Below are 23673 nucleotides of genomic sequence, written 5' to 3'. Positions count from 1 at the left end.
GCAGAATTTTGGTTGATGCGTTTTCTTTATATTGGTTATTTTTTTCTGTTTATAGTTTTGCTTGGTTTGCATGTTGTAAAGCATCTAGTGAAACTGTATCTTTGCTTAATAAAATATTTGGATTTGCATGATAAATGTATTATTATACTGTATTGTAGTGCTTCCATTATTGCTTATAAATCGTTATAAAAGTAGTGATTATTATATTTTTTTTCACAGATATCTCAGAACTGCAATGACGTTACCTAGCGGGACATTTACATAACAACAAATGATGCCCCTGTCAGACTTTGTCGTGGCATTAAAGGATAATCCATATTTTGGAGCAGGCTTTGGATTGGTTGGTGTAGGTACAGCCTTGGCTTTGGCTCGGAAAGGTGCCCAGTATGGAATGATTGCTTTCCGGAGACACTACATGATCACTTTGGAAGTGCCCAGCAGAGATAAAAGCTACCAGTGGCTGCTTAGCTGGATTTCACACTATGCAAAACGGACACAGCACTTGAGTGTGGAGACGTCCTATCTGCAGCATGATAGTGGACGTATCAGCACCAAGTTTGACTTTGTTCCTAGCCCGGGAAACCATTTCATCTGGTTAGCAGAGTGGATGCAGCATATTTGTGTGTGCGTGGGGGTGGGGGGGCAATGTCCATTTTTTTATTTTAATAATAATTGAGTACTTTCCCTTCTTGGTTTTGTTACTTATGTGTTGACTTTCTTTTATTTTTCCCCTGTGCTTGCTTGAATTCCTGTGCGTGCATTCATTTCCTCTCTTAGCATTCCGTCCATTGTAAGGCTCAGCTGCATTTTCTGTGAAAATATTTTCTTGTATTATCTCCTGACAGTTTTCACTTGTGGCTACCAAATAGAATTCCTAAGGTAATTCTGTTTGTTCATCTGAATAATACCTCTAGGAGACTTGACTGTATTCAGATACAAGTCCTCACTTTTTTCATTTCAGTGACTGCATAAAGCATTATCTTGAAGTGCTCTTCTTAAAGTATACTCTGCTTGTTCTGTAGCATTTATGGGTACATTTTGTTTTACAGATAGGGTTAACCTGACCACAAGGGTCCTTTTTTTAGTTGTGACTTTGTTATAATAAAATGAATATAAACCCAAACCGCACTCAGTGAAACACTCCATTATCGATGTAAAAAAAGTAAATCAAACATCATTCTTCATCAGTACTGTAGTCATCTTTTTTATTTAACTGTTTCTAGCCTGTGTGTGCTCTTTCTTTGGTTAGTGGTTTACATCTGGATGCATTGTGGGTATGGCCTGCTTGTTGAGATACATGCAGAGAGAAAATGTTACTGCTTTTTGTTTTCTTTAGTTACTTTTGCTTATTAGCCCATGTGTTCCATTGGCCTTGCTGTAGGCCTTGTTGTGAAGGCATAATTGTTGGAGCTGCTAATGCTGATCCCGCCATCATTTTACTTTACTGTAGATGTGAGTCTTAATCCTGGACAAACAATGGCTTTTCCGGTATTACATTTTAAAAGCTGTGCTTTAGACATATCCTTGCTTTTTTAGTATTTGTGTGCATCCTCTATTGCTTATCATTGTTAAACCTATCTCACCCTGTCTTGACTTCGCACCAGTTCTGTAGTCCATGAAAGAGTACTTGATTTTGGATATATTCATACCTCTCAGCTGCTATCATTTAGGCATAACACTATGGCTTTTGCTATTAGATTTAGCACTGTTTCTATTGGACTTGCTGATGATCTTAATAAATATTGACATTTTTAAGGTTCTATACATTATTAAATAACCTAATTAAGGTTATATAAAGTTTTCTTATTAACTGTCCCAGGTCTACTGCATGACGATCTTGTATTATGAAAATAAGAATGTGCTCCTCATTTTGGCCCTCTTTGTCAATTTTAAAAGGCAATTCTGTGACTTTTGCTTCATAGGATTTTCAGGTTAATTTAGTCTCATGGCAATCAATCCCTTGCCAGTTTCTCAATCAGGGCTAGAACAGTTAGTCCTAGGATAAATTTGATTGAAGATGGTCATCTAGGTAACATTTGAAACCTCATACGTATTGCACTGCTTAATGTGCAGAGACAGCTTATGCTCTGAGGTTGATAAGTATAGGCAGATTCCTGTAAGTGAGTTATAACCTCCTTGAGCTCTCATTTTCTTACAGAGTGAGACAGCAGGGGGTAGGAGGAGAATTAGACCAGAGAAGTGCAGGGGAAGGGCTGTGCTTCAGTTAGGGTGTGTGTGATGCATATATAACAGAATGGAATTACTCAAAGGTAGATGATAAAAAAAGTGAAGGGAGGGGTAATAGCCTGCGGACAAACAAGGGGAGAAGGTTGATAGTGTTGTGAACACAGGATGCATACAAATATTGTGGAATTCTGTTATGAGAGATGCTGACAAGAACTGTGAGAGTCTTATTGGTGGGTAGTTGGTATAATTGGGGAACAGGGCAGTCTTTTTTGTGGGAGTGGCAGACTTTGTATGAATCCAAATGGCAATTACATGATCTCTCTCTTAAATAGCTACTTTTAAGGTTGTTTGTGAAGATAGTATATGTTTGTGAGAGCAGAGAGCTGAAGCATATTACTGTGCTCATTTCATTTTTGATTTATTCAGAGTCAAAAGGTGGTGTACTGTCTGATAAAAGGGACACACTCATCTGGGACAATGTGTGTGTGTGAAAATAGCTGAAATTTATATTTGTTGTATTTTAGAAGCACAGTGACAACACGGCCTGCGTTATGTAATTTCTCATTCTCCACAAGTCAAATGTCTTTAGAAGCTGTTGACAACAAATGTGCACTTCTTCTCATAGTACTGAATGCATAGTTTCTAAAGTAATGAATATATTTTGCTTTTATAATACAAGAACTAAAGCCAGTACTACTATGTCCCCAAAAGTCATGTCTTCCCCCATTTGAAAGATTACAGAAAAAAGGGAAAGTATCCATGGGAATTGTGACTTGACACTCCCAAATCAATGTGCATATGCATAATTACCTCCATACGTTAATGCACAATTTGCCTGTGGTATATAAATTAATATCCAGATCTGTTGTTCAAAAATTTTACTTGAAAATGTTAAGCTGTTTCAAATATACAACTCTGAATTGATAATTTGAAGCACCAGATTTCTTTGGCCATTGGAAACCTGCAAATAGGACAATACTAGATCTGGACATTGGTGCAGAAAGGTTGGAATAGCCAGATTAGGTCTGTGGGAAAAAGTAAACATGTCTTTGCAGATGTGTTGCTGATCACTGGGAGATCAAGGGGCATTACTGTGGAAATTTCAACCCAGGAATTGAACACAGATAAAGTTTTGTCCACTTTAATAACTAGACTTAAAATATTAGGTTGTTGCAAGAGGAAAAAAATGGGTTTATGAACCACTGTCTAATTTTAATTGGACTATCAGACCGAAAATTTCTCTGGCAGATTTAGTAATTAATGTTGAGCAAAGATAAAGTGAGGTTTAACCAATTAAAGTTGGATGTATAAATAATGTTATGCTCCTAGAACCAGTGCTTGAGTTTAGGCTGATGCGTACTGCATGCTTGAATGCAAAAGATAAGCAGTAGGAATTAACAGTTGTGTTAACAGCTTGCACTGAACTTTTTTTTTTTCATTTCACTAAAATCTTTTATATAGCATTTTTTTGGGGAAAAGATAACAGGCGCTATAGTTGCAGTGGACATTAAAATAAAATCATGACGCAGCATGTTTTGCAGATGAAGAATAAATTAGTAAGTTGAGAACAAAAAGGCATGCAAGACTTAACTGGGTTTAAATCCACTAGATATGTATGTCATGAGATCCAAATTAGTTGTATGATAAGAGTACCCTATCACTGGACTGAAGAGCATGCAAAATGAGGTGAACAAATCAAAATAAACGTGGAAAGCAAAATATCTGAAGATACAGAAACATGCGGTAAAACTTTGTCTGCCATATAACCAGTTTCATATGCAAAGATTTTTGTTCTGTTATAGAATCTTTTGCGTCAGCTGTGATACTAGATTCATAATTTCGGAGAAAAATGGTTAATTTTATCAACAAACTGAGTCGGACTGAGGTGGAAAAGATTTCTGTGATTGATGCACTGAGAAATAGGGCTTACACATTAGGAAAAAGTATTGCATTCCACCAAGAGACTGAAGGTAGTAACAAAAATTAGTGCAAGTGTGATATTGAAACAGTAGTGGTATTAGTTGAGATACCTTTACTGCCAAATATTGTAATCCCTCAAAACAGCAGAAGTCCTGAACGTGAAGTGTGACAAAGCAGTAGTAGTGACATTTAAATAATCAAGAGACTCTCTAATTTATGATTAATGGATAATGCATAATGTGTCAGCATTCTAACATCTTCGGCCTCTACTTGCTTCTGTGTCTAGACTGCAGAAATTCCTTTCTAGTTCAGGAAACAAGGACTCTTAATGCATTTGTGTCTTAAAACGGATTGTTGACAGTTGGGAGGTTTGCCTGAAGTACAGCAGACTTAAACCTAGTCATGTTGTTGCAATGCCCGTGGCCTCTGACAACGACATTTGCTATGGACTTGCATGAGCTTGAACATGGTACTTGGTACCTTTGTGCCATTACCAGTTTACATATTTCAGGGTTGGAATAATTACGAATACAGAGAGAATGTCAAAAATTTTAAAGAAATTTATTACATGTATTCATTATTGAATATTCGAGCATGGTCCACCTCAAACTTTATTCAATGACAGGAGTGGAGAATTCAGTAATGATGTAATACTGAAATGGCAAAGCACTTCTCTACTGAAACTATGACAGGGGTAGCATATATTTAGAGCAATAGATTCATAGAAGGATGTGATCGGACATTAACTGAAGTAAGAGTATAAGCTAGAGGATGTGCTTGGGAATTAACATTAGATTGAGATTTGATAAAAATATACTATGTAGACAATGTTGACATCAGCTTTTGTTTGGTCAGAATCCAACTCTCCCTTCTGCCTAGAAGAGACTAGAGGGAGAGTGACCATGGGAGGACATATTTCAACATTACATGTGTTTACTGAGGCACTATGGAAACAGCCTTGCACAACAAATGAAAGGTGTGAAATGAGAAGCAAAGTTACTGTGCAGAACAGAAAGACTCCAGTGTAGTTACTGGCCTGGATGGAAATATGATATGTTTGAGTCACGGCATTATTTGTGCAAGAGTGCATCATTCCTAGGCTTCATGAAATTAAGACAGAAGTGGAAGGCAAATAGGTCAGTGTAAATGGCAATAATGTGTGATGCTTGCTAGAAATGATAGAATAGAACTCTGATACTGGAAATGAAGATGAAATGGAGAATTCTAACATGAATAGAAGTAATTTGGTACAGCTAGACTCACAAGTATCACAGCAAGATTCTGCCTCAGTGTCAGGGAAGGTTTAAGCTATAAGATTTGTTGATGGGGTACTAATATAGCTGAAATCTTAAAGCAGACTGGTAGTTACAGGAAGAAACAAGAATCAGTAAAACCTGAACTGTTTACATCCTGCTTATATTGCAGGCACACGTAACATAGAGAAGATATTCACTCTGAACCAGGAACTGATGATGTACAGCCTCTGACTTTTTTTTAATTTCTCCAAATATTTTGAGTTTCTAATTCCGGGACTGTAATGGACTCCTTTCCTAAGTCAAAGTACGATTAAAGTTCATGAAATTAGTATTGTTTCACTCTTTGATGTCAGCCAGTAGTGGTCTTCGCTGAACCTGCAATGTGCCCACTAATGACTCCTGCAATTCGTACGGAGTTACATATATTGGTCTGGAAATTCTGGGCTTTTTGCATAATAGTAACAATACATCATTTCTTTCTTATCCACTCTGTCGTCTTTATGGCTCTTCTTTGGCCTATCAGGTTTTGTGATCTGCTACTTCCTTCTACAACAGAGGGGCTATCCTCTTCCTGGGCCTGACCTGGCCCCATTGTAGGAATATTTCCGTATTTTGAGGATTCTACAATGTCATTTTTTTTCAGACCTGACACCAGTGTGCCTACTAGGATTGGGCACTTTTTTATCCTGGGTCTTGTGCATCCAGCTATCTTTTTTAGTGTTTGACCTACTTGTGTCCATGGTATATGCCATATAAATACAATCTATATGTCAGTGTCGCCTTGGTGAGATTTTGTGAAAAAACAGGTTCTACCTCCTGAAGGTACTCACCAGGACTTGAGGATGATTTCAGTTTCAGCACTACTGTTCTCCTTTGCTTGCTGACTTTTCATCTCTCCATTCGGACCCACAATGACCCCCTCTGACTCATTTGAGGAACCTGATGTCCTGAAAGAGGACATATTGTATGATTGTGCAAAATGGGATGACTCAGGTCACTCCACAACAAGTACAAATATGACTCTGTCACTGTCCATGTTGGTGTAAATGACAAGAGACGTACCTCCCTGGACTACATGAAAAGAGACATGGAGGAGCTCTCCGATCTTGTAGCCCAGGCAGGTATGACCCTAGCCCTGAGTAGCATCCTGCCATCACCCAGAATGATACCACAGTACAAGGACAAAATGATTGACTTCAACAATTGGCTAAGCTTCTGGTGTCATTTAAGGGAATCCACTATCTGTCTGCCTGGGATGAAGTGATTGACAGACCACAATGCTTTGCCAGAGATGGCCTGCACCTGTCATCCTTGGGATTCCGGATACTGGCAGCGGCTCTTGCCACCCCTATAGTGCCTTTTTTAGGCAAGGTTCAAATGACAAATTCACCACCGTAACAGTTACAAGCAAGCAAAATCTAAGGGTAATGCTACTAACGCTAGAAGTCTAAACCTCAAAATGCACTCACTCGAGGCACTCCTTAAAATGGAGAACATCGACATCTGTGCAGTGACAGAGACCTGGTTCAAAGCTCCAGAGAGCCACCCCTGCATTACCAGGCTATAATTCATACCACACCTTTTGGCCACCTAACCCGGACCGAAACACTAAAGGCAGAGGCGTGTCCATATTCATTAAGGATGTCCACACCTCCAAGCTAGTTGCTCTGCATAATGCATCCGAGATTATCCAAGTGCAACTAACTCTGGACAAGACCGTAGTCCAAATTGTATCTTGCTACAGATCCCCCACCATGCCCCAGGATTCCCACTCCTCTTTTCTTAATACACTGGAAAATATTAGAGTACAACCCAACACCCTAATAATGGGTGATTTCAACTACCCCACCATTAACTGGGAAAACTACTCGTGTACCAACTCTTTTGCTCAACGTTTTCTTGAATTCATAAATTCCAATGCCTTGGATCAACTTATCCACACCCCCACCAGGGGCAGCAGTATCCTAGACCTGGTCATTACAAACATGGGCAACCGGTGTTCCACACCAGAGGTCAATTCCTCGTTGGTCAGATCCGACCACAAGCTAATCACCCTAGACATCCACATCCACCCCCCACCCCCCATTAAGGAAACAACTGTAAAAAATTTCTCCAAAGCCAACTTCACGCTTCTTAAGACAGAAGTAGCAAACTTCACGACACCCATGCAGATGGACAACAGAGGTATGACTGCTGAATCCTACACAAATGCACTTTATAAGCACTTAGACGAGTGCATGGATCGTGCTATCCCTAACAGAACCAAGATGCTATCCTCCAAAAAAAGGAAGCCAATCTGGTGGTCTTCTGCCATAAACAAACTCTACAACAGAAGAAAGAAACTGTTTCAAAAAAGAGTAAAATCCCATGATTGGAGGAACTTCCTGGTCAGCCTCAGTAAGAAGCTGAGATCCCTCATAAAATCCTCCAAAGCTAGTTATGAAAACAAAATCGCCACTGATTCTAAAGGCAACCACAAAGCATTCTATAGCTATGTCAAGAATCTTAATGGCAACACTCAGATCTGCTCTGAGTTACAGCACAATGGCACTAAATATACAGAACCAACTGATATTGCCAACATTCTGGCAGATAGGTTCAGTGCTAACTTTAGCCCCCTCTCACCCCCCTAAAGGGCCCATCTCTATACTGGAAGAATGCAAAGTTCCTGTAATCACGGCTGCACAAGTAAAAACATCACTCTCCAAAGCCAAGAACACAGCATTCATGGGACCTGACAACATCCCAGGCTGCATTCTACATGGACTACAGAATGAACTGGCACCCCACCTAAGTACCATGTTCAGTCATAGCCTCACCTCAGGCTTTGTGCCCATTGAATGGCGCACTGTGATGGTTATCCCACTCCACAAAGGGGGAGCCACGATAGACCCCGGGAACTACCACCCCATTAGCCTGATGAGCCTGGTCTGCAAAGCCATGGAACGTATCATCATGGAACTCGTAAACAAAGACATTGGTAATCTCCAAACTCTGGACCCCACACAGTTCAGGCTTGTAAAAGGCAGATCATGTCTCCTAAACCTGATAGACTTCTTTGAAGCAGTCAGCAAAGTCGTAGATGAGGGTAAGGTGGTTTACACAGCCTTTCTAGATCTCGCCAAGGCTTCATCCCCCACTCTGGAATTATAGATAAACTCACTAAACTAGATATAAATCCCTGTGTCACAAGATGGGTTGCCAACTGGCTTACTGACAGAACCCGCACTGTGAAAGCAGCAGACTCCAAATCCGACTTCAAACCAGTGACAAGTGGAGTACCACAGGGTTCACTCCTGGGTCATCTCCTGTTAGCCTGTACTTCAGAGAAGTAGATACCAAACACAGAAGGTCTTTGGCTAACTAAGTTCGCAGATGACTGCAAACTAGGAGTCATAATCGAAACTCTAACAATGTGGACATCGTACAAAAGGGCCTCACTGAGACAGATGCCTGGTGGCAAAGCCATGGCCTCAAGCTCAATGCCAAAAAGTGCATTGTCATCCCCTTTGGTGAAAACTCTGTATCCATAAACTATCACATAGACGGTGGTCTACTTAACACTAAAAGTGTGATAAGAGACCTTGGGACACAGGTGGACAGTAGTCTCTCCTTTGATAATCACATTGCCACAGTGGTCAGGAAATCCTTCTACGTTGCACACCTCATCATAAAAGGTTTCTCATCCAGAAAAAAAAGAGGCCATTGTTCCCCTCTACTCATTACTCATTAGACCCATTGTAGAGTACAACGCCCCTTTTGGTATGTACCTCACAAGACCTCTACAACAACTGTAAAGGCCGCAGAAATACCTCACAAAGAGAATTACCAGCCTCAAACAGATGCCCTACGCAGACAGTCTCAAAAAAACTCCAGCTTTACTCTGTCACATATCGCCTAATCAGAGGCGATCTCTGCTTAACATACAACAAAGCTATGTCAAACCCAGAGCTCTTGGACATGCTCCACTTAAAGAAATCCCAATCCCTCCAAGCTACATGCTCTAGGGACCTAAATCTTGTCACCACAATAAGCAGAACATTCTGGAGGGATAGATTCCTGTCCCAGAGACTTCCCATACTCTGGAACAGACTACCTATCTATGTCAAACAGAGCTCCTCATTAGCACTCTTCAAGAAAAAATCTTGATGATTGGATGGGAAGTAGGAAATTCACCCCGGGGATCACTTCTGAGGCTATTTTACTGGATAAAAAAAGCTTCTACCAAAATCTCCTACAAAAACACTGTCTGGCAGGGGCACAGGAAAATAATTTTCTTTGGTGGCGAAAGCCAGGGTACCTTTTTGGCTAGGCTTATATAGGCCCTAGGGTCAATAGCCTAGTACCTACCTGTGAACCTAGTAAGGTAATGATGTATTTGAAAAAGTTGGTAAAGTTGTTCAAAATTGCAACTCCACTGTGGATGTATGCCTTTAAGGAAACGCCAAAAGAAATAGCTAAAATGTGTCTTGTGACTATAAGGTTTGAAGAACTGTGCAGTAAATTACTTCCAAAAGATTCTTCAACAAGTGCAATTAGAATCTCCTTGGCTCTTTTTTGCCATAATTTGTTAATAGCAGTGAAAAATACATTCCATGGACATAAGGTATACATTTTTTAAAGATAAGCAACTTTGTAATTATGTGTATTAAAGATGTTTATCATATCGATCACTGCTGCAGTAGCCTTGGCTATATGGGTTATATTCTGCCAAGGATATAACTGTTGGCCAGCTTCCAGTTCTTTAAAGCACACTCCAGAACTGTCGATCAGCTTGAGATGAGCTAAGACACATTTGGGTGCTAAGTCCTCCAGGACTGTACTGCCACTAAAGAGTATGCTCCTCTGAGGCGTTTAAGGATCAACTGTTTTCTTGTGCGTTCCTCTGCTTGGCAAATTAAGTTTGTTTGGAGGGAAAAACATTAATTTTCTTAATTTTCTTGATGTTTTGTTACTTTCCCCTTTAGGAAAGATTTTTTAAAGCTAGGAGTATTTTGTTTTAATAGACTGTCTCCAGACTGTAATCTGCTTTTAAACGAAGCAGTTGTTTTTCCTTTCAGTTTGTAAAGTAATTGAAAACAATTTCCTGTGGACAAATTGCATTTATTTTTCTTTTGTTGGGATGGCATAGTGTTTTAAAGTGCTTTATACTGTGTTTTTTTCTGTCAGAAAAGTAACATTTGTGGACTGGTAGTGTTTACTAACAATTTATGCTTCTCTTCCTCCAGGAAAGAGGTGGCATTTTTGGCTTGACCATGGAACAGACTACCAGTTCCATGGTCTGTCCTTCTTCGAGCCAGAAAAAGAAAAAAAATAAGCAAACAGCCTTTGCCACTACAGCAGGATAGCAATTTGCCACAGCTGAAGTTGGGTGACTCTGCTGTGACCATTTATTGTACCTCAGACCACTCATCTTTTACCCTGAATTCCTATGTTGTAGCACCTACTGTCACTGTGGACCATGGAGTAGTGGGCAAGGGGGAGCCACTCTTGTCAGTCCTGGGAGAGGGCATAGGAAAAGTTGTGTCAGAATGCCATGCCCATTCTGGGGGAAGCAGCTTCTGCTAATAGTAGCATGGTTGGCCCCATTTGTCCTGTCAAAAAGAAACCGAAAACCAAGCATTATCCACTCCTCCTCAAATTTCTTTGAATAGCAGTAGTTTACTGGGTCTGTATCGGGGTTTAATTCAGACCATTTATCTTTCTTGTAAAGTAGTTTCTAGTAAATGAAAGATGCATTCCTTTTTTCCTGAAGAGATTCAAGATTCTGAATCTGAACAGGAAGATGCAGGTGTGGACATATTTTTTTTCCTCAAATTTCTGATTCAGTCTCTGATGAGAACTGATACTCCATATGGGGGTTTCTCTGAAACTATTGCTAGAATGTGCCAGTGTTTTCAGTGGAAGAAGACTGAGGTTTCTCAGTCCCACAGAAAGTACTATTAGTTGTTACAGAAGGATTTTCAGAGCCTACACCAATTTCTCCTGTTCTGTCTGCTTTAGAGGATGTGTGTGAGTGTGTGTGAGTGTGTGTGAGTGTGTGTGAGTGTGTGTGAGTGTGTGTGAGTGTGTGTGTGTGTGAGTGTGTGTGTGTGTGAGTGTGTGTGAGTGTGTGTGAGTGTGTGTGAGTGTGTGTGAGTGTGTGTGAGTGTGTGTGAGCGCGTGTGAGTGTGTGTGTGCGCGTGTGAGTGTGTGTGTGCGCGTGTGAGTGTGTGTGTGTGTGAGCGCGTGTGTGTGCGTGTGTGTGCATACGTGTGTCACATCCCTATTCATCCAGACATCAGACATTGCTTAAGGTTTTGTGTGTCTGAATTACATTATCAGTTCTCTGCCCTACCCTTTGGACTATTCACTACACTAGTAGTGTTCACAAAGTGTCTAGCTCCAGTTAGTCAAGTCATTGCAGGCTACAGAGTATCTAATTTTTTTCCCATATTTTGATGACTTGCTTATCATTGCAGAGTCTTTTCCAAATATCAGGCATCTGTCTCTTGGGATTCCAAGAGAACATTCAGAAGTCTTTCTTGACTCCCCCACATAGGATTGTGTTTCCAGGATGTCAGTGAGACACCTCAGTTCATAGGTTCATAGGTGTGTACTAGGCTAATGGCCCTGGAGCCTTTACAAGCCTAGCCTAAAAAAATTGCCCATGCACCGTGCCACCCAATGTTAGTTCACAGTGTCCTTATCCAGCAGGGCAGTTGGAGTGATCCCTGAGGTGAGCTTTCTGTTACCCATCCACTCATCAAGATTTCTCTTGAAGAGTGCCATTGAGATGCTCTGCTTGACATGAATGGGAAGCTTATTCCAGAGTATGGACAGTCTTTGGGAGATGAACCTGTCCCTCCAGCATGTTCTGTTAATTGTGGTAATGAGGTTGTGAAGTTTGGAGCGTGTGGCACAAGGGGAATTGGGATTTCTTTAAGTGTAGCATTTCAAGTAGGGCTGGGTCAGACATGGCTTTGTAAGTCAAGCAGAGATCACCTCTAAGTAGATAAGAGACTGAGAACAGCTGAAGTTTCTTGAGTCTGTCCATGTAGGACATGTGTTTAAGGCCTAGGATCCTTTTTGTGAGGTACTTTTGTGGCCACTCCAGCTGTACATGCCAAACGGGGCATATTCGATGATATGTCTGAGGGATGACCTCTTTCTTCCTGGATGCAAAACCTTTGGTTATAAGATGTCCCACGTAGAAGAACTTTCTGACCCCAGTGGCAATGTGGTGGTCGAAGGGGAGGTGGTTGTCGACCTGGGTGCCCAGATCTCTTATTGCCCCTTCTGTTCAGTGGGTTCCCAGCAAAATGGTAATTCGTAGGAACTGAGTTTTTTCCCAAGGAGATGATTTCCTAAGGAGATGATAATCCATTTTTTGGCATTAAGCTTCAGGCCATGGTTTGACACCTGTTGTTGGTCTCAGAGTGGCCTTTTTGTAGGATGTCTGCATCACTTGGGGAGTTATCAGTTATCAGTAACTTGCAGTCATCAGTGAACTTGGTCAGCCCAGAGTCCTTCTGTGTTTGCCTGGACTACTGAGAAGTAGATACCACACAAGAGAGGGCCCAGGACTGAGCCCTGTGGGACTCCACCTTTGACTGGTCGACAGTCTGACTTGAAATCCACAACTTTCACTCTGTGGGTCCTGTCTGTGAGCTAATTTGCAACCACCTAGTGATGTAAGGATTGATGCCTAGTTTGGTGAGTTTATCAGTGATACCCGAGTGGGGAATTGTATCAAAGGCCTTGGCCAGGTCGAGGTAGGCTGTATGCACTGCCTTAGCCTCATCCACAGCCTTGGTGACTGCCTCGAAGAAGTCAACCAGGTTCAGCAGGCAGGATCTCCCTTTGACAAAGCCAAACTGTGTGGGGTCAAAAGTTTGAAGATTGCCTACAGCTACAGTGTTACAGCACACATGTTGACAATTCTTCATTTTGAGGATAGCTTCGAGCGAGTGCATCTTGAAATTTAGATTTCTAGCATTAAGCAGCATAACTCTCAGATTGCATTTGTTTGTAGCTGTTACGGTGGAATTTTGGTCTTTGGAACACCACCTAAAAAGGGCACTATAGGTGCGGCAAAAGCCTTAGCCAGTACCTGGAATCCCAGAGGTGACAGATGCAGGCCAATTCTGGCAAAGCATTGAGGTTTGTCGATCATGTCGTCCCAGGCAGACAGATACTGGATCCCTAGAATGACACCAGAAACTTAGCCAATTGTTGAAGTTAATCATTTTCTGCTCATACTCCGGTATCATTCTGGGTGACAGTAGAATGCTGCTCAGGGCTAGGGTCATAACTGCCTGGGCCACATAATTCAAGAGTTCCATCACATCTCTTTTCATGTAGTCCAGGGAGGTACATCTCTGGTCATTCAATCCCACATGGACAATGACTGAGTCATATTTGTACTTGTGGAGTAACCAGAGTGCATGTGTTATGTGGCGGATCCTGGCACCTGCTAGACAACTGACTGTAACCTTCTCCTTTTTCAGCCTAGTGAGTGGGACATCCGTGTGCCTTACAGCTCAGTCTCCTATGGTTAGCACATTGGGCAAAGTGTTTTGCCTTAAGTGCTTCAGTTGAGAGGCACACTGTGGTGGTGTTATGTGTTCTGGGGGGGTTGTTGTGTTGTGGTGGTCGAGTGCGTTTCTGTCTTGGGGAGGTCACTGTTTGGGTAAATTTTTATTGAGAGCCTCTGCGACGGTGAGTGTATGGTTTGTGTTTCTATATGTGGGGTGTGATGGTTGGTGTTTTGGAGGGCTATGTGTTCTATGTAGTGAGTTGCAGGTGTTGACCTTCTCTTAACCAGCTAGTCCAGTCTTGATTGGAGTATGCACTGCTTCCAGTTTGGTGATGTAAGTGTATCTCTCATATGTATGAGTGTTGAGAGGTAAGACGGGAAGGTTGTCTTTGTACATTAGACAGTTGCCACACTGTCTCAGAATGCCCAAGTGCACTAGGTTAGCAGAAGAAAGCATAGGAAATTGCCTTACAATCATACCAGGAGGGGTGGTCATAACTAATAAGTACTGGTGCTGTTACTGCGTGGGAACAGCTAATAGCACCTAAGTGTGGTACAATAAATGCTACACAAGCCTGTTAAAATGCTAACTGATTAAGCTAATTGAAGTGCAAGAAATAAAAGAACAAGCACGTGCTAAGGGAAAATTTGAAGAGCAGACTTTCTGGCACCGGTAATAGTTTACCTCAGCTGAGTGCCGCTGCGCGGTGCACAAACCCACGCAAACATGGGCTTTTAAACCAGAAAGTTGAAAGAGGTGGGAAAAACTGCTCAAACGGCCAATAAACTACAATTTCTGGAACAGAAACCACTCCTCTTGTGGTAGATAGGCTACCTAGTGCTTACCACTCTCACTGATAAGCTAGAAGGTTTCCTTCCAACACTGAAAGGTCTGAGGGGCTCAGAAACTTACAAAACACTCCTGGCTACAGCAAATCTGTATCTGGACTAGACTAGTTACAGAAAAGGGAGGAAACAAGCTTAGAACTTTTTTTTGCAGAAAAGTAGTTATAACAGTAGCAAAAACACATTAAATGCAGTACAAGCTAGCACGTTTTCTTCCACAGGAAAAAAATAGATATTAATTGAGAGGTCTTTTTAAGGTTTTCCACTCGGACTTTGGTCACTGCAATGGAATACCTCAGGATTTTGGGCTTCATGGCATCTAAAGACTCCATATGAGAAAAATGCAGTGGTATCTGAACTCTTTGGCCCCAACATCAAAACCCTTTATCTTTTTAAATCCCAGTGCTGTGGTTTGTATCTTTTGGTGGAGAAAACCGGTATCCTTAAATCCAATCTCCCCTTCCCCCTCCCTGCTGCAAATCAGTCAGTCACCACAGACACTTTGGATTTTGCTTGGGGAGCAGTTTCAGGAAGGATAAAAGTGTATGGGGTGCAAGATACCAAGGACAAATGCAACCACATAAATATCAAGGACATGCTTGCCCTGATCAGAGCAGTCAACTCACTGAACCATCTTTGATCTCTGGGACCTCTCATTCCCTCCAGTAGAGCTCTTTTGAGTGTGCACCTTTAACCCCTAGTGGGCGTGGCTTCAGCATTTAAAACTTTAAGTTATCACCTTACATTTTTAACAAATACCCATTGACAGAGGTCATATAGCAATACAATTGTGTTTGCTATCATGTATGCTTCAAGATAAAATTTTCCAATACCTTGTATGTAACATGGTTTTGGAATTATTAATGCAAATATGAACAGGCAATATTTGACGCCTAGAGGAGCAGTAGGGTGTAACTGCAGAAACGCCTGGAGACGTCACTCGGCTGTAATGAGTGCTTACAGGCAATACCACAGTCATGTGGTACATCAACAAGCAAGGGAAACCAGGTTGCACCCCTTTTGCAGACTAGTCATGTTAGCTTGGAATATAGCTTCAAAGCACATTCTTACTCTGCATCCTCCATTCCATCAGAGCAAAACTGTGTGACAGCCAAGCTGAGAAGGAGCAGGGCAGACCCTCACAAATGGAAACCAGATCAGGGTGTTTTCCAGGATTTGATTTTTATTTATTTTACATTTGTTTACCAGGATAGTCCGACTGGATACATGTCCATTTTCAGCGGAGGCCCAGGGAGAAAAGCTCCATATAGACAAACTTACATAGATTACACAGAAGTTAGCAAACAATTATAAAAACAAAGCGATTATAGACAATGGCGTAGTAATTATATACAGTGGCTTAGTAGTGTTCCCTAGTAGGGACTCACAATTCTCATGGGCAGACACAATTAAAAGTAAGAGACATCAGGTTGGAAGCAGAGCTTGGTGACTTAGTTACAAGTTATGATAATTACAAAATATGCTTTCAGTTTATAACTTAATCAGGATTGGTACATGGGCATAGCCAATTCACTTTGAGATACTGTTTGAGTTTTTTTAAGAGACTTTTTGAGGATTGTAGGATTATGTAGTTTGGCAGTGAATTCCAGGTTTTGCCAACGAAGTTGGCAAACAAGGATTCACTAGCAGAGTTATTCGCTTTGTGGGTTTGGACCAGTAGTTTATCGGCTGACCGTAGGGATCTCAGGTTGCTATATGGCTTAATAATATTTTTTAGTGAGGGGGTATGATCAGGGTGTTACAAAATTTTGTGTGCTATTAAGAGTTGATTGAATTGAATTAAGCTGGGCAGTTCTAGCCACTCTAGTTGTTTAAGGTACTGGCAGTGGAGGGTTATATAGGTAGAGCCAGTGGCGAATATAGCAGTATGATTGTAGCTTTGGGACAGCTTACCTAGTTCGGATTTGTTGAGGTTTGAGAGTACAGGTGAGGCATATAAAAGAGTAGAGAGTAGGTGTGATCGGGCAATTGCAGTCCTAGCCAGTGGTCTTGTTTCTATACAGTGATCCAAGCTTCTTATTGATGGACTGTATGGTTTTGTTGACCTGTAGGTCAAATTTGAGATTATTGTCTATGATAACCCCTAGCACTTTGGTGTGATGATCTGGGGAAATAGTGGTACTGTTGTTAGATGTGACAGAGAATGAAAGTGTGGTAGATCTACTAGTGGGGGAGAAGAGTAGAAGATTAGTTTTAATAGGGTTCAGAAGTAGGCATTGGTTGGTGAGCCATTGTCAATTGTGTTAAATGTATTTTGGGTTAAGGTTTGCAGTTCGGATGGGGAGGTGGCTGAGCAGATCAGAGTGGAATGCAGGTAGCTATAGGGATAGCAGTGTGAAGGTTGTTGATAAAAACAGAGAAGAGTAGTGGACCTAGTATGGACCCTTGAGGGACACCAAGTGTGAAAGGTTGCTGGCTGGAGAGTTTGCCCTGCCATAGTACCACCTGTTGTCTACCAGTCAGGTAGGACTGGAACCACTGGATAGCGGGCTTGTTGAGGGAAATAGATTTTAGTGAAAGAATGAGAAGTTCATGGTTGACCATGTCAAAGGCTTTTGTTAGGTCAAGAAAGAGGGTGGAGGTTAGCCTGTTGTCATTCCTGTTTTGGTTTATGGCTGTAGTAAAGGAAAGGAGGGTAGAGGTGGTGCTGTGGTATGGCCTGAAACCATGCTGGGAGTTGGATGGTAAGTTATTCTGTGTAAGGTATTGCATTAGTTGCTTGTGTACACATTTCTCCATTATATTGGGTAGTGGGGAGAGAATGGCAATGGGACTATAATTGGATATGTCTGAGGTGCTGCCACCTTTATGGAGTGGGATGACGTGGGAGGGGATAGCATTTGCGGATAAGGTTCTGTTGATGGTAGATATGGGATATGCAATGGCATCTGCAGCTATTTGTAGGTACTCTGCAGGGAGGAGGTCAGCAGCAAGGGTGGTAGGTTTTAGCTTTTTAGAAGTATTTTGATAAAACTAGTGGATATTGGTTGGAAGCTAAATTCAGGGTGATTATTGGGTAGATTAGGCATGTGGTTAAGTTAGAGAGGGTTAGTTGATTTGCTAGGGATTGGATTGTTTCAGTGAAAAAGTTACTAAAGGCACTAGCTATGGTCTCTGGGGAACTATGGGTGTAGTTAGCCGGGGTTGGGATGGTGGAATGACCTGGACGAAGTAGTTGATTTAAGCCTGCCCAGAACTTTTGAGGATTGTTATGATGTTTTCTTAATAATACTGTTTTTGTAGGAGATTTTGGTAGAAGCTTTTTTGTATCATTCCTGAGTTAACAATGTTTTAGATGGTCAAGTGGGGCTTTAGTTGTTCTCCAGCTGACCCAGGCTCTGCTTCTAGTTTTGATTTTAGCTTTGGTATCTTTTGTGAGCCACGGTGCTGTATTTGATCTAGTTTTTATTGTATGTGCTGGAGCATGGAAATCAAGGATACTTAGGAATTTAGTGTTAAAGTGATCTATGGCCTCCTCTAATGTTAGATTTTTAGTTTTGACCAGTCAACTACTTTTAATTTGTTTTGGAATATAGCAGCATCAAAGTTTTTCCTGTTTCTGTTTTATATTTGGACTGGAGAGTTTTCTGCCTCATGTTTTATGCTATAGGTTAAACAATGGTCGCTGAGGTCATTTGATGCATCAATGGAGAGGTTCTGAAGTAGACATCTTTGCCTCCTATTTGAACAGTCAACTGGCAAGCTTCATTTTCCAGTACGCCATGCAAAAAAGCCAGAAAGACAGACTCCTTTTCTTTTCCTTGGACAGTAATGTTCCTGTATGCTTTTTTCACCTTTCCACTAATATATCCAGAGTGCTTCTGAATATTCAGAAGGAATCTTTCAATGTCATTATAGTGAATGACTTCCAAGATGGCAGATAATTGAGTGACTGCTTAGTTCTAGCTCTCCCAGTGTGAAAACAGAAAATCAGCAGAGAAGGCCAGTGGACCTTTGTGTTTCTGGGTAAATTTCAGTAACTGGCTATTAAGTGCAATGCTTGGATGCCAGGAAAAAAAGAAATACAGAGGACCTGAAGTGAAATCGGTTACAAAAGGTGAGGAAAAAACACTGTCTGGGAAAAGTACTGCAGCTGTCCAGCAAGAAACAGTGCAAACTCCCAACATGACTTCCAGTAACCTAGAAGAAAGCATAAGACATTTCTACACAGACTTGGTTAAAGTAAACAAAACACTAATGAAGTACATCAATTCAAACAACAAAAGGCTGAAAAATGGAAGAAGCTTTAAACAGATATTCAGATGAGGTCATAAAACTGCAAAAACTCAGAGGTTGAAATGAAGAAAAAGCTGTCTGAATATGAGACTGCTCAAGAAGATATTTTCAAAAAAAATAGAGGACAGAGTACACAAGGAAAACCTGAGAGAGAAGCTGGAAAGAACAAACTGTAATAATTTTATGAATGTACAACTAAGCAACTGCTCTGGTATTCCACAACAGGAGGAGTTAATTGAAAGGGCACATTATGTGTATGCTCCAAGCTGAGCTATTAGAAAGCAACATAAAGATGCAGTCCTACCAGAAGAAGGAGTTGATTCCGACAAAATTGTGGCAGAAGGACAAAGTAAAAAAAAAGTAGGAGACAGCAGAGTGTTTGTGGAGAATGATTACTCATTGTACACCAGACAGAAGAGGAGAGTAAATTTATTCCATTATTCAGGGAATGTCAAGAAGGAGGAGTGAGATTCAAGCTGCTATACCCCAGTTATCTTCAAAATATTCTTCACTGGAGGAGCAAAATAATTTTTTGATGAAGTGCATATTAAGGAGGAAATACAAATGTTTGTCCAAAAAAGAAATCTGTGAAACAGAAGGCTATTCTGCATCTCGTTCTACTGGTAACAAAGACCAATATTTCAATGGTAAATGCTGGTGAGCGGGGAAGGGAGCACAAAAACTGACTAGAAGAATCAAGTGTCCATTGGAAGTATAGCAGAGCAGAATTTGGGAGATGGAGATGAACAGGAATAAAACCAGTAACATGGAAACTGACAAATTTGGGATTACAAAGCAATAATTAAATTTGTGAAATCTGCCCTCCATGTCATTAATGTTCAGAAAAATACTTGGGGGGGGGGGGTGAAGGAGAAAGTTAATTGTAAGTAAAACATTTTTTTTCTTAATAATACTGTTTTTATAGTGTGATTTTTCTTGGCATGTTATAAAGTAACATTTTATCAGTTGTTTTTAAGTATAATGGGGATACTATTGTAAACTGGTGCTCCTGTCTTTTTTTTTTTTCTGTGTTTTTCGTGTTTCACTGTTGCAGTCATCTCATTTGGATTATCCCTGCCAGGGTAGCCGTAGGCCGGCTCGAATACCAGAGGCTTAGTATTTCTGCGTCTGTTGCTTCAGGACTGACGTCAGGTCATCAGTAGTATAAAGTAAGGCAGCTAATGCCATTACATCAGTCTTTCTTGCCGTGGAGCCCAAAGCAGAAGCAGTCCGCACGAGCGCCAGTCGGCCGCTACCTGAGTTTCGTCTACCGTTTTGAAACTGAAGTCTTCTAAAGCTAAGAACCCCGTTGGGGATCCTTTGTTCTTGCACTAACCGTTGTCAGAAAAAGTTAACAATTGTCTCACCTGTGGAAAGCAAATACCACACCGAGACTTTCATTCTTACTGCATCACTTGTTTAGGCCCAGACCACGACGTCCCCTGATCTTGCTTCTGTGCCTTGTTCAATGCCAGAACTATCCATCGTCTGGACCTTTTTGTAGATAGATATTTTCGGTTACTGTCCTCGAACTCCGATATGGCTTTGGTAAGCCATCTAACAGCAGATCTTCCTAAAAAACTTAAATGTAGATGTTTGAGTGTATTCACTGTTGCAGTCCTGGTTTCCTTCACTCCATCCCCCTTTTTTTCTTATTTCCATACAAGGGGCATTTTGCTATTTACTTTCTACTGGTGGGGTTCTTCCACCAGAACCTGGCTCCTACTTGGGGACTCCTGACAGGTTAGGGCAAGAAAAACTGATGTAATGGTGTCGGCTGCCTTACTTTATACTACTGAATACCTGATGTCAGATGTTCATCGTGTTTCACTGTTGCAGCCATGACTGTAGGGTTCTCCCCTGCCGGCAGGCAGCCCTCGGTCGGCCAGAATCCCAAAGTCTGGGTCCAGCGTCAGCTGTTCAACCATGCTCCCTGATGTCAGAGCGCCAGGAGTACAAAGCTGACAGCCGACGCCATCTTCTCCAGTATTTCTTGCCGTGCGGTGATAGCAGTTTGCAAGTGCCGGTCTGCTGACTCCTGACGAATTTTTACTGATATACTTCGGTCCGAAGATTTTCTTCTCCACCCAAAGCTAAGTACCCTGTTGGGGAAACATTTTTCTTGCTCCAGTCCGATGTCAGAAAAAGTTAATAATTGTATTTCATGTGGGAAGCAAATACCCCTTAAGGATTTTCATTCTTACTGTATTCCTTGCTTGGGTCCTGACCACGACGTAGCTAGTTGTCGGTTTTGTGCTAGATTCAATCAACGTACAATTAAGCGAAGGTAAGATTTTGCTTTTCATTACTTCGGTAGGCGCTTTAACTACGAAATGTTGTCGGATACGGACCCGGCTACCGGAGTTCACAAACATGGATAAAGACAGGCCTCCGAGGTCCAAATCTGATGATAGCGCACAAGCGGAGCCAGCTTCAGGTTCGGCCGTCGTCAGTGAGGCGCTTTTGCAGCCCCTGTCATCGGCCATTTCAGAACAGACGGCCGAAACGGACTCTCATGAGGAGCCAACCAGGCCTTTAAATATTTCTGTTGCAGGACCTTTGGACAATGCTCCTTCGGATGGGTCCGGAGCCGCTGTGCAGGTACCGACTTCCGAAGGGGTTTTCAGGCCTACTCAGCTACTAATAAAGGCAAAGCCAAAGACAAAGGCAAAGACTCCTTCAAAGTCACAGACTTCAACACAGGCCTCTTCTGAACTGGCTCCCAAGTCACAGAAACAGTTACTCAAGATGGCGGATGATTTAATTACTATGATTAGGGGTTCTCATCCCCCTCCAGACAAAAGGCCAAGGCAGGATGTTTCTTATGATTCCTCTGATCAGGCTTCTGTTTCCTCAGTTTCTTCTTCCGATCAGGAGTATTCTTTCCCTCCTTATGAGGATTCTGATGCTGAAGAATCATTCCTTCTGCTTCTCCCCCTGAGGATTTCTCTTTTGGGGAAACTTTGCATGAAATGAGGGAACATTTCCACTGGGAAGGACAGGAGTTTTCGGAAACCAAGAAAAGACTGAGGGAATTTCTTCTTCTTCCCCAACATAGTCCCCTGGCTATTCCTCCTGTTTTGGATATTGTGGATGATGCCTTTTCAGAGGCTAACTTAACCCCTGACTCTTTTCCTCCTGCTCCTGTTAAGCCTGATAGATATTACAGGGTTCCTGATTCCTATCAGTTTTTATACAAGAACCCTTCTGCTGACCCTGAAACCATTTCTCAGGGTCCTAAGGGAGTTAAGGCCGCTTCTGCCAAAAATCCCATTCCTACTGAAAAGGATTCTCGATCCTTAGAAAGATGGGGCAAAAAGGTGTACACTTCTGCTACTTTGTCCATTAGGGCTTTAAACTGTCAGTTTCATATGTTTAAATACCAGCAATTTCTATTGTCTGTCTTAAAACAGAAGCTTACTTCCATTTCTGCCTGTGCAGATGATAAGGAATTACATGACTTATTGCATGCCACTGAACAGGTTGGGAAGCATGGTTTACACTGTGGATTTGATGCCTTGGAGGCTTCTTGTAGGGCTGCGGCCTCTGGCACAGTCATTAGAAGGCATGCATGGCTAAAGGAACAAAATTTACCTGAACAAGTAAAGGCTAAATTATTGGATGCTCCTGTTCAGCATAATGTTTTGTTTGGATCAAAAGCTGAAGAGGTGATTAAAAAGATGGAGGATAAGGCGAAATCCATGCAAACAGTTAAAGATTTCTTACAAGTACAGCCTCCTAGATTTAGCAGGAATTGGCCTTCAAAAAATTGGTCCTTTCCCACTTCTGACAGGCCTCAGAGGGGTAGATATAGACGTTCCAGAGGGAGGCCTCAAACACAAGCTGCTTATAGACCAAGACAGTGGACTGCTCCCACCCCTAGGGGCGGAGAGGACAGGTCACAATCTCAAAGGAAACAAACTCAATGACTCCCTCTGTTGGGCTGCAGGAACTTCTTGCCTGGAAGCCCCTCTCGGAGGAAAACTCTCTCTTTTTTATCAAAATTGGACTCAAATAACCCAAGACAAATGGGTTTTGGATGTGGTTTTAAGAGGTTACAAATTCCATTTTCATACCTTGCCAAGGCCAAGCGGATGGCCAGACCTTCCAATACATCAATGGACGGAGGCCTTAAACCAGGTGGAAGCTCTTTTGGCTATGAATGCCACAGAACTGGTTCCTCTTTCAGAGATGGGAAAAGGTTTTTATTCAAGGCTTTTTCTAGTCCCAAGGAAGCAAAAGTCATGGAGACCCATTCTGGATCTGTCGGTCTTGAACACCTTTCTAGAGATTCCAAAATTCAAGCTGCTTACTCTACAGCAGCTACTTCCAATGCTGTCCAAAAATGCATGGATGGTAACTTTGGATTTAAAGGAGGCATATTTACACATTCCCATCAGGCAGGATCGCAGAAAATACCTCAGGTTCAAAGCCGGATCGAGGCACTTTCAATTCTCTGCACTGCCCTTTGGATTATCTACTGGGCCCAGGGTCTTCACCAAATGCCTGGCTCCAGTAGTAGCTTACTGCAGACTCAAGGGAATTCAAATTTACCCTTATCTGGACGATTGTCTAATTCAGGCAGACAGCAAGGATGTCTTACTCAGCATCTAGAATTTGTACAGAACCTCCTCAAGTTCCTGGGATTCTCTGTAAACATAAAGTCAAATTTGACACCATCTCAACAGA

The 23673-nt window shown here is 41.7% G+C and overlaps 1 protein-coding gene across 1 annotated transcript in view; it reads left to right on the top strand.

Annotated features, from left to right (window-relative positions):
- The first annotated feature begins 225 nt into the window (after positions 1 to 225).
- LOC122804989 (mitochondrial chaperone BCS1) overlaps positions 226 to 23673 on the top strand; it is a 537566-nt gene continuing 514118 nt past the window's right edge. Inside the window, exon 1 of the mRNA XM_044075235.1 lies at positions 226 to 594. Coding sequence (XP_043931170.1) covers positions 272 to 594 — 323 coding nt within the window. The 5' untranslated portion in view covers positions 226 to 271. The remainder of the gene's footprint in view (positions 595 to 23673) is intronic.

Source organism: Protopterus annectens, chromosome 6.part0 (assembly GCF_019279795.1).
Source record: "Protopterus annectens isolate FY-2018-M chromosome 6.part0, PAN1.0, whole genome shotgun sequence".
Taxonomy (NCBI): domain Eukaryota; kingdom Metazoa; phylum Chordata; order Ceratodontiformes; family Protopteridae; genus Protopterus; species Protopterus annectens.
The sequence above is the reverse complement of the archived record's forward strand: the minus strand, read 5'-3'. Positions and strand labels throughout refer to the sequence as shown.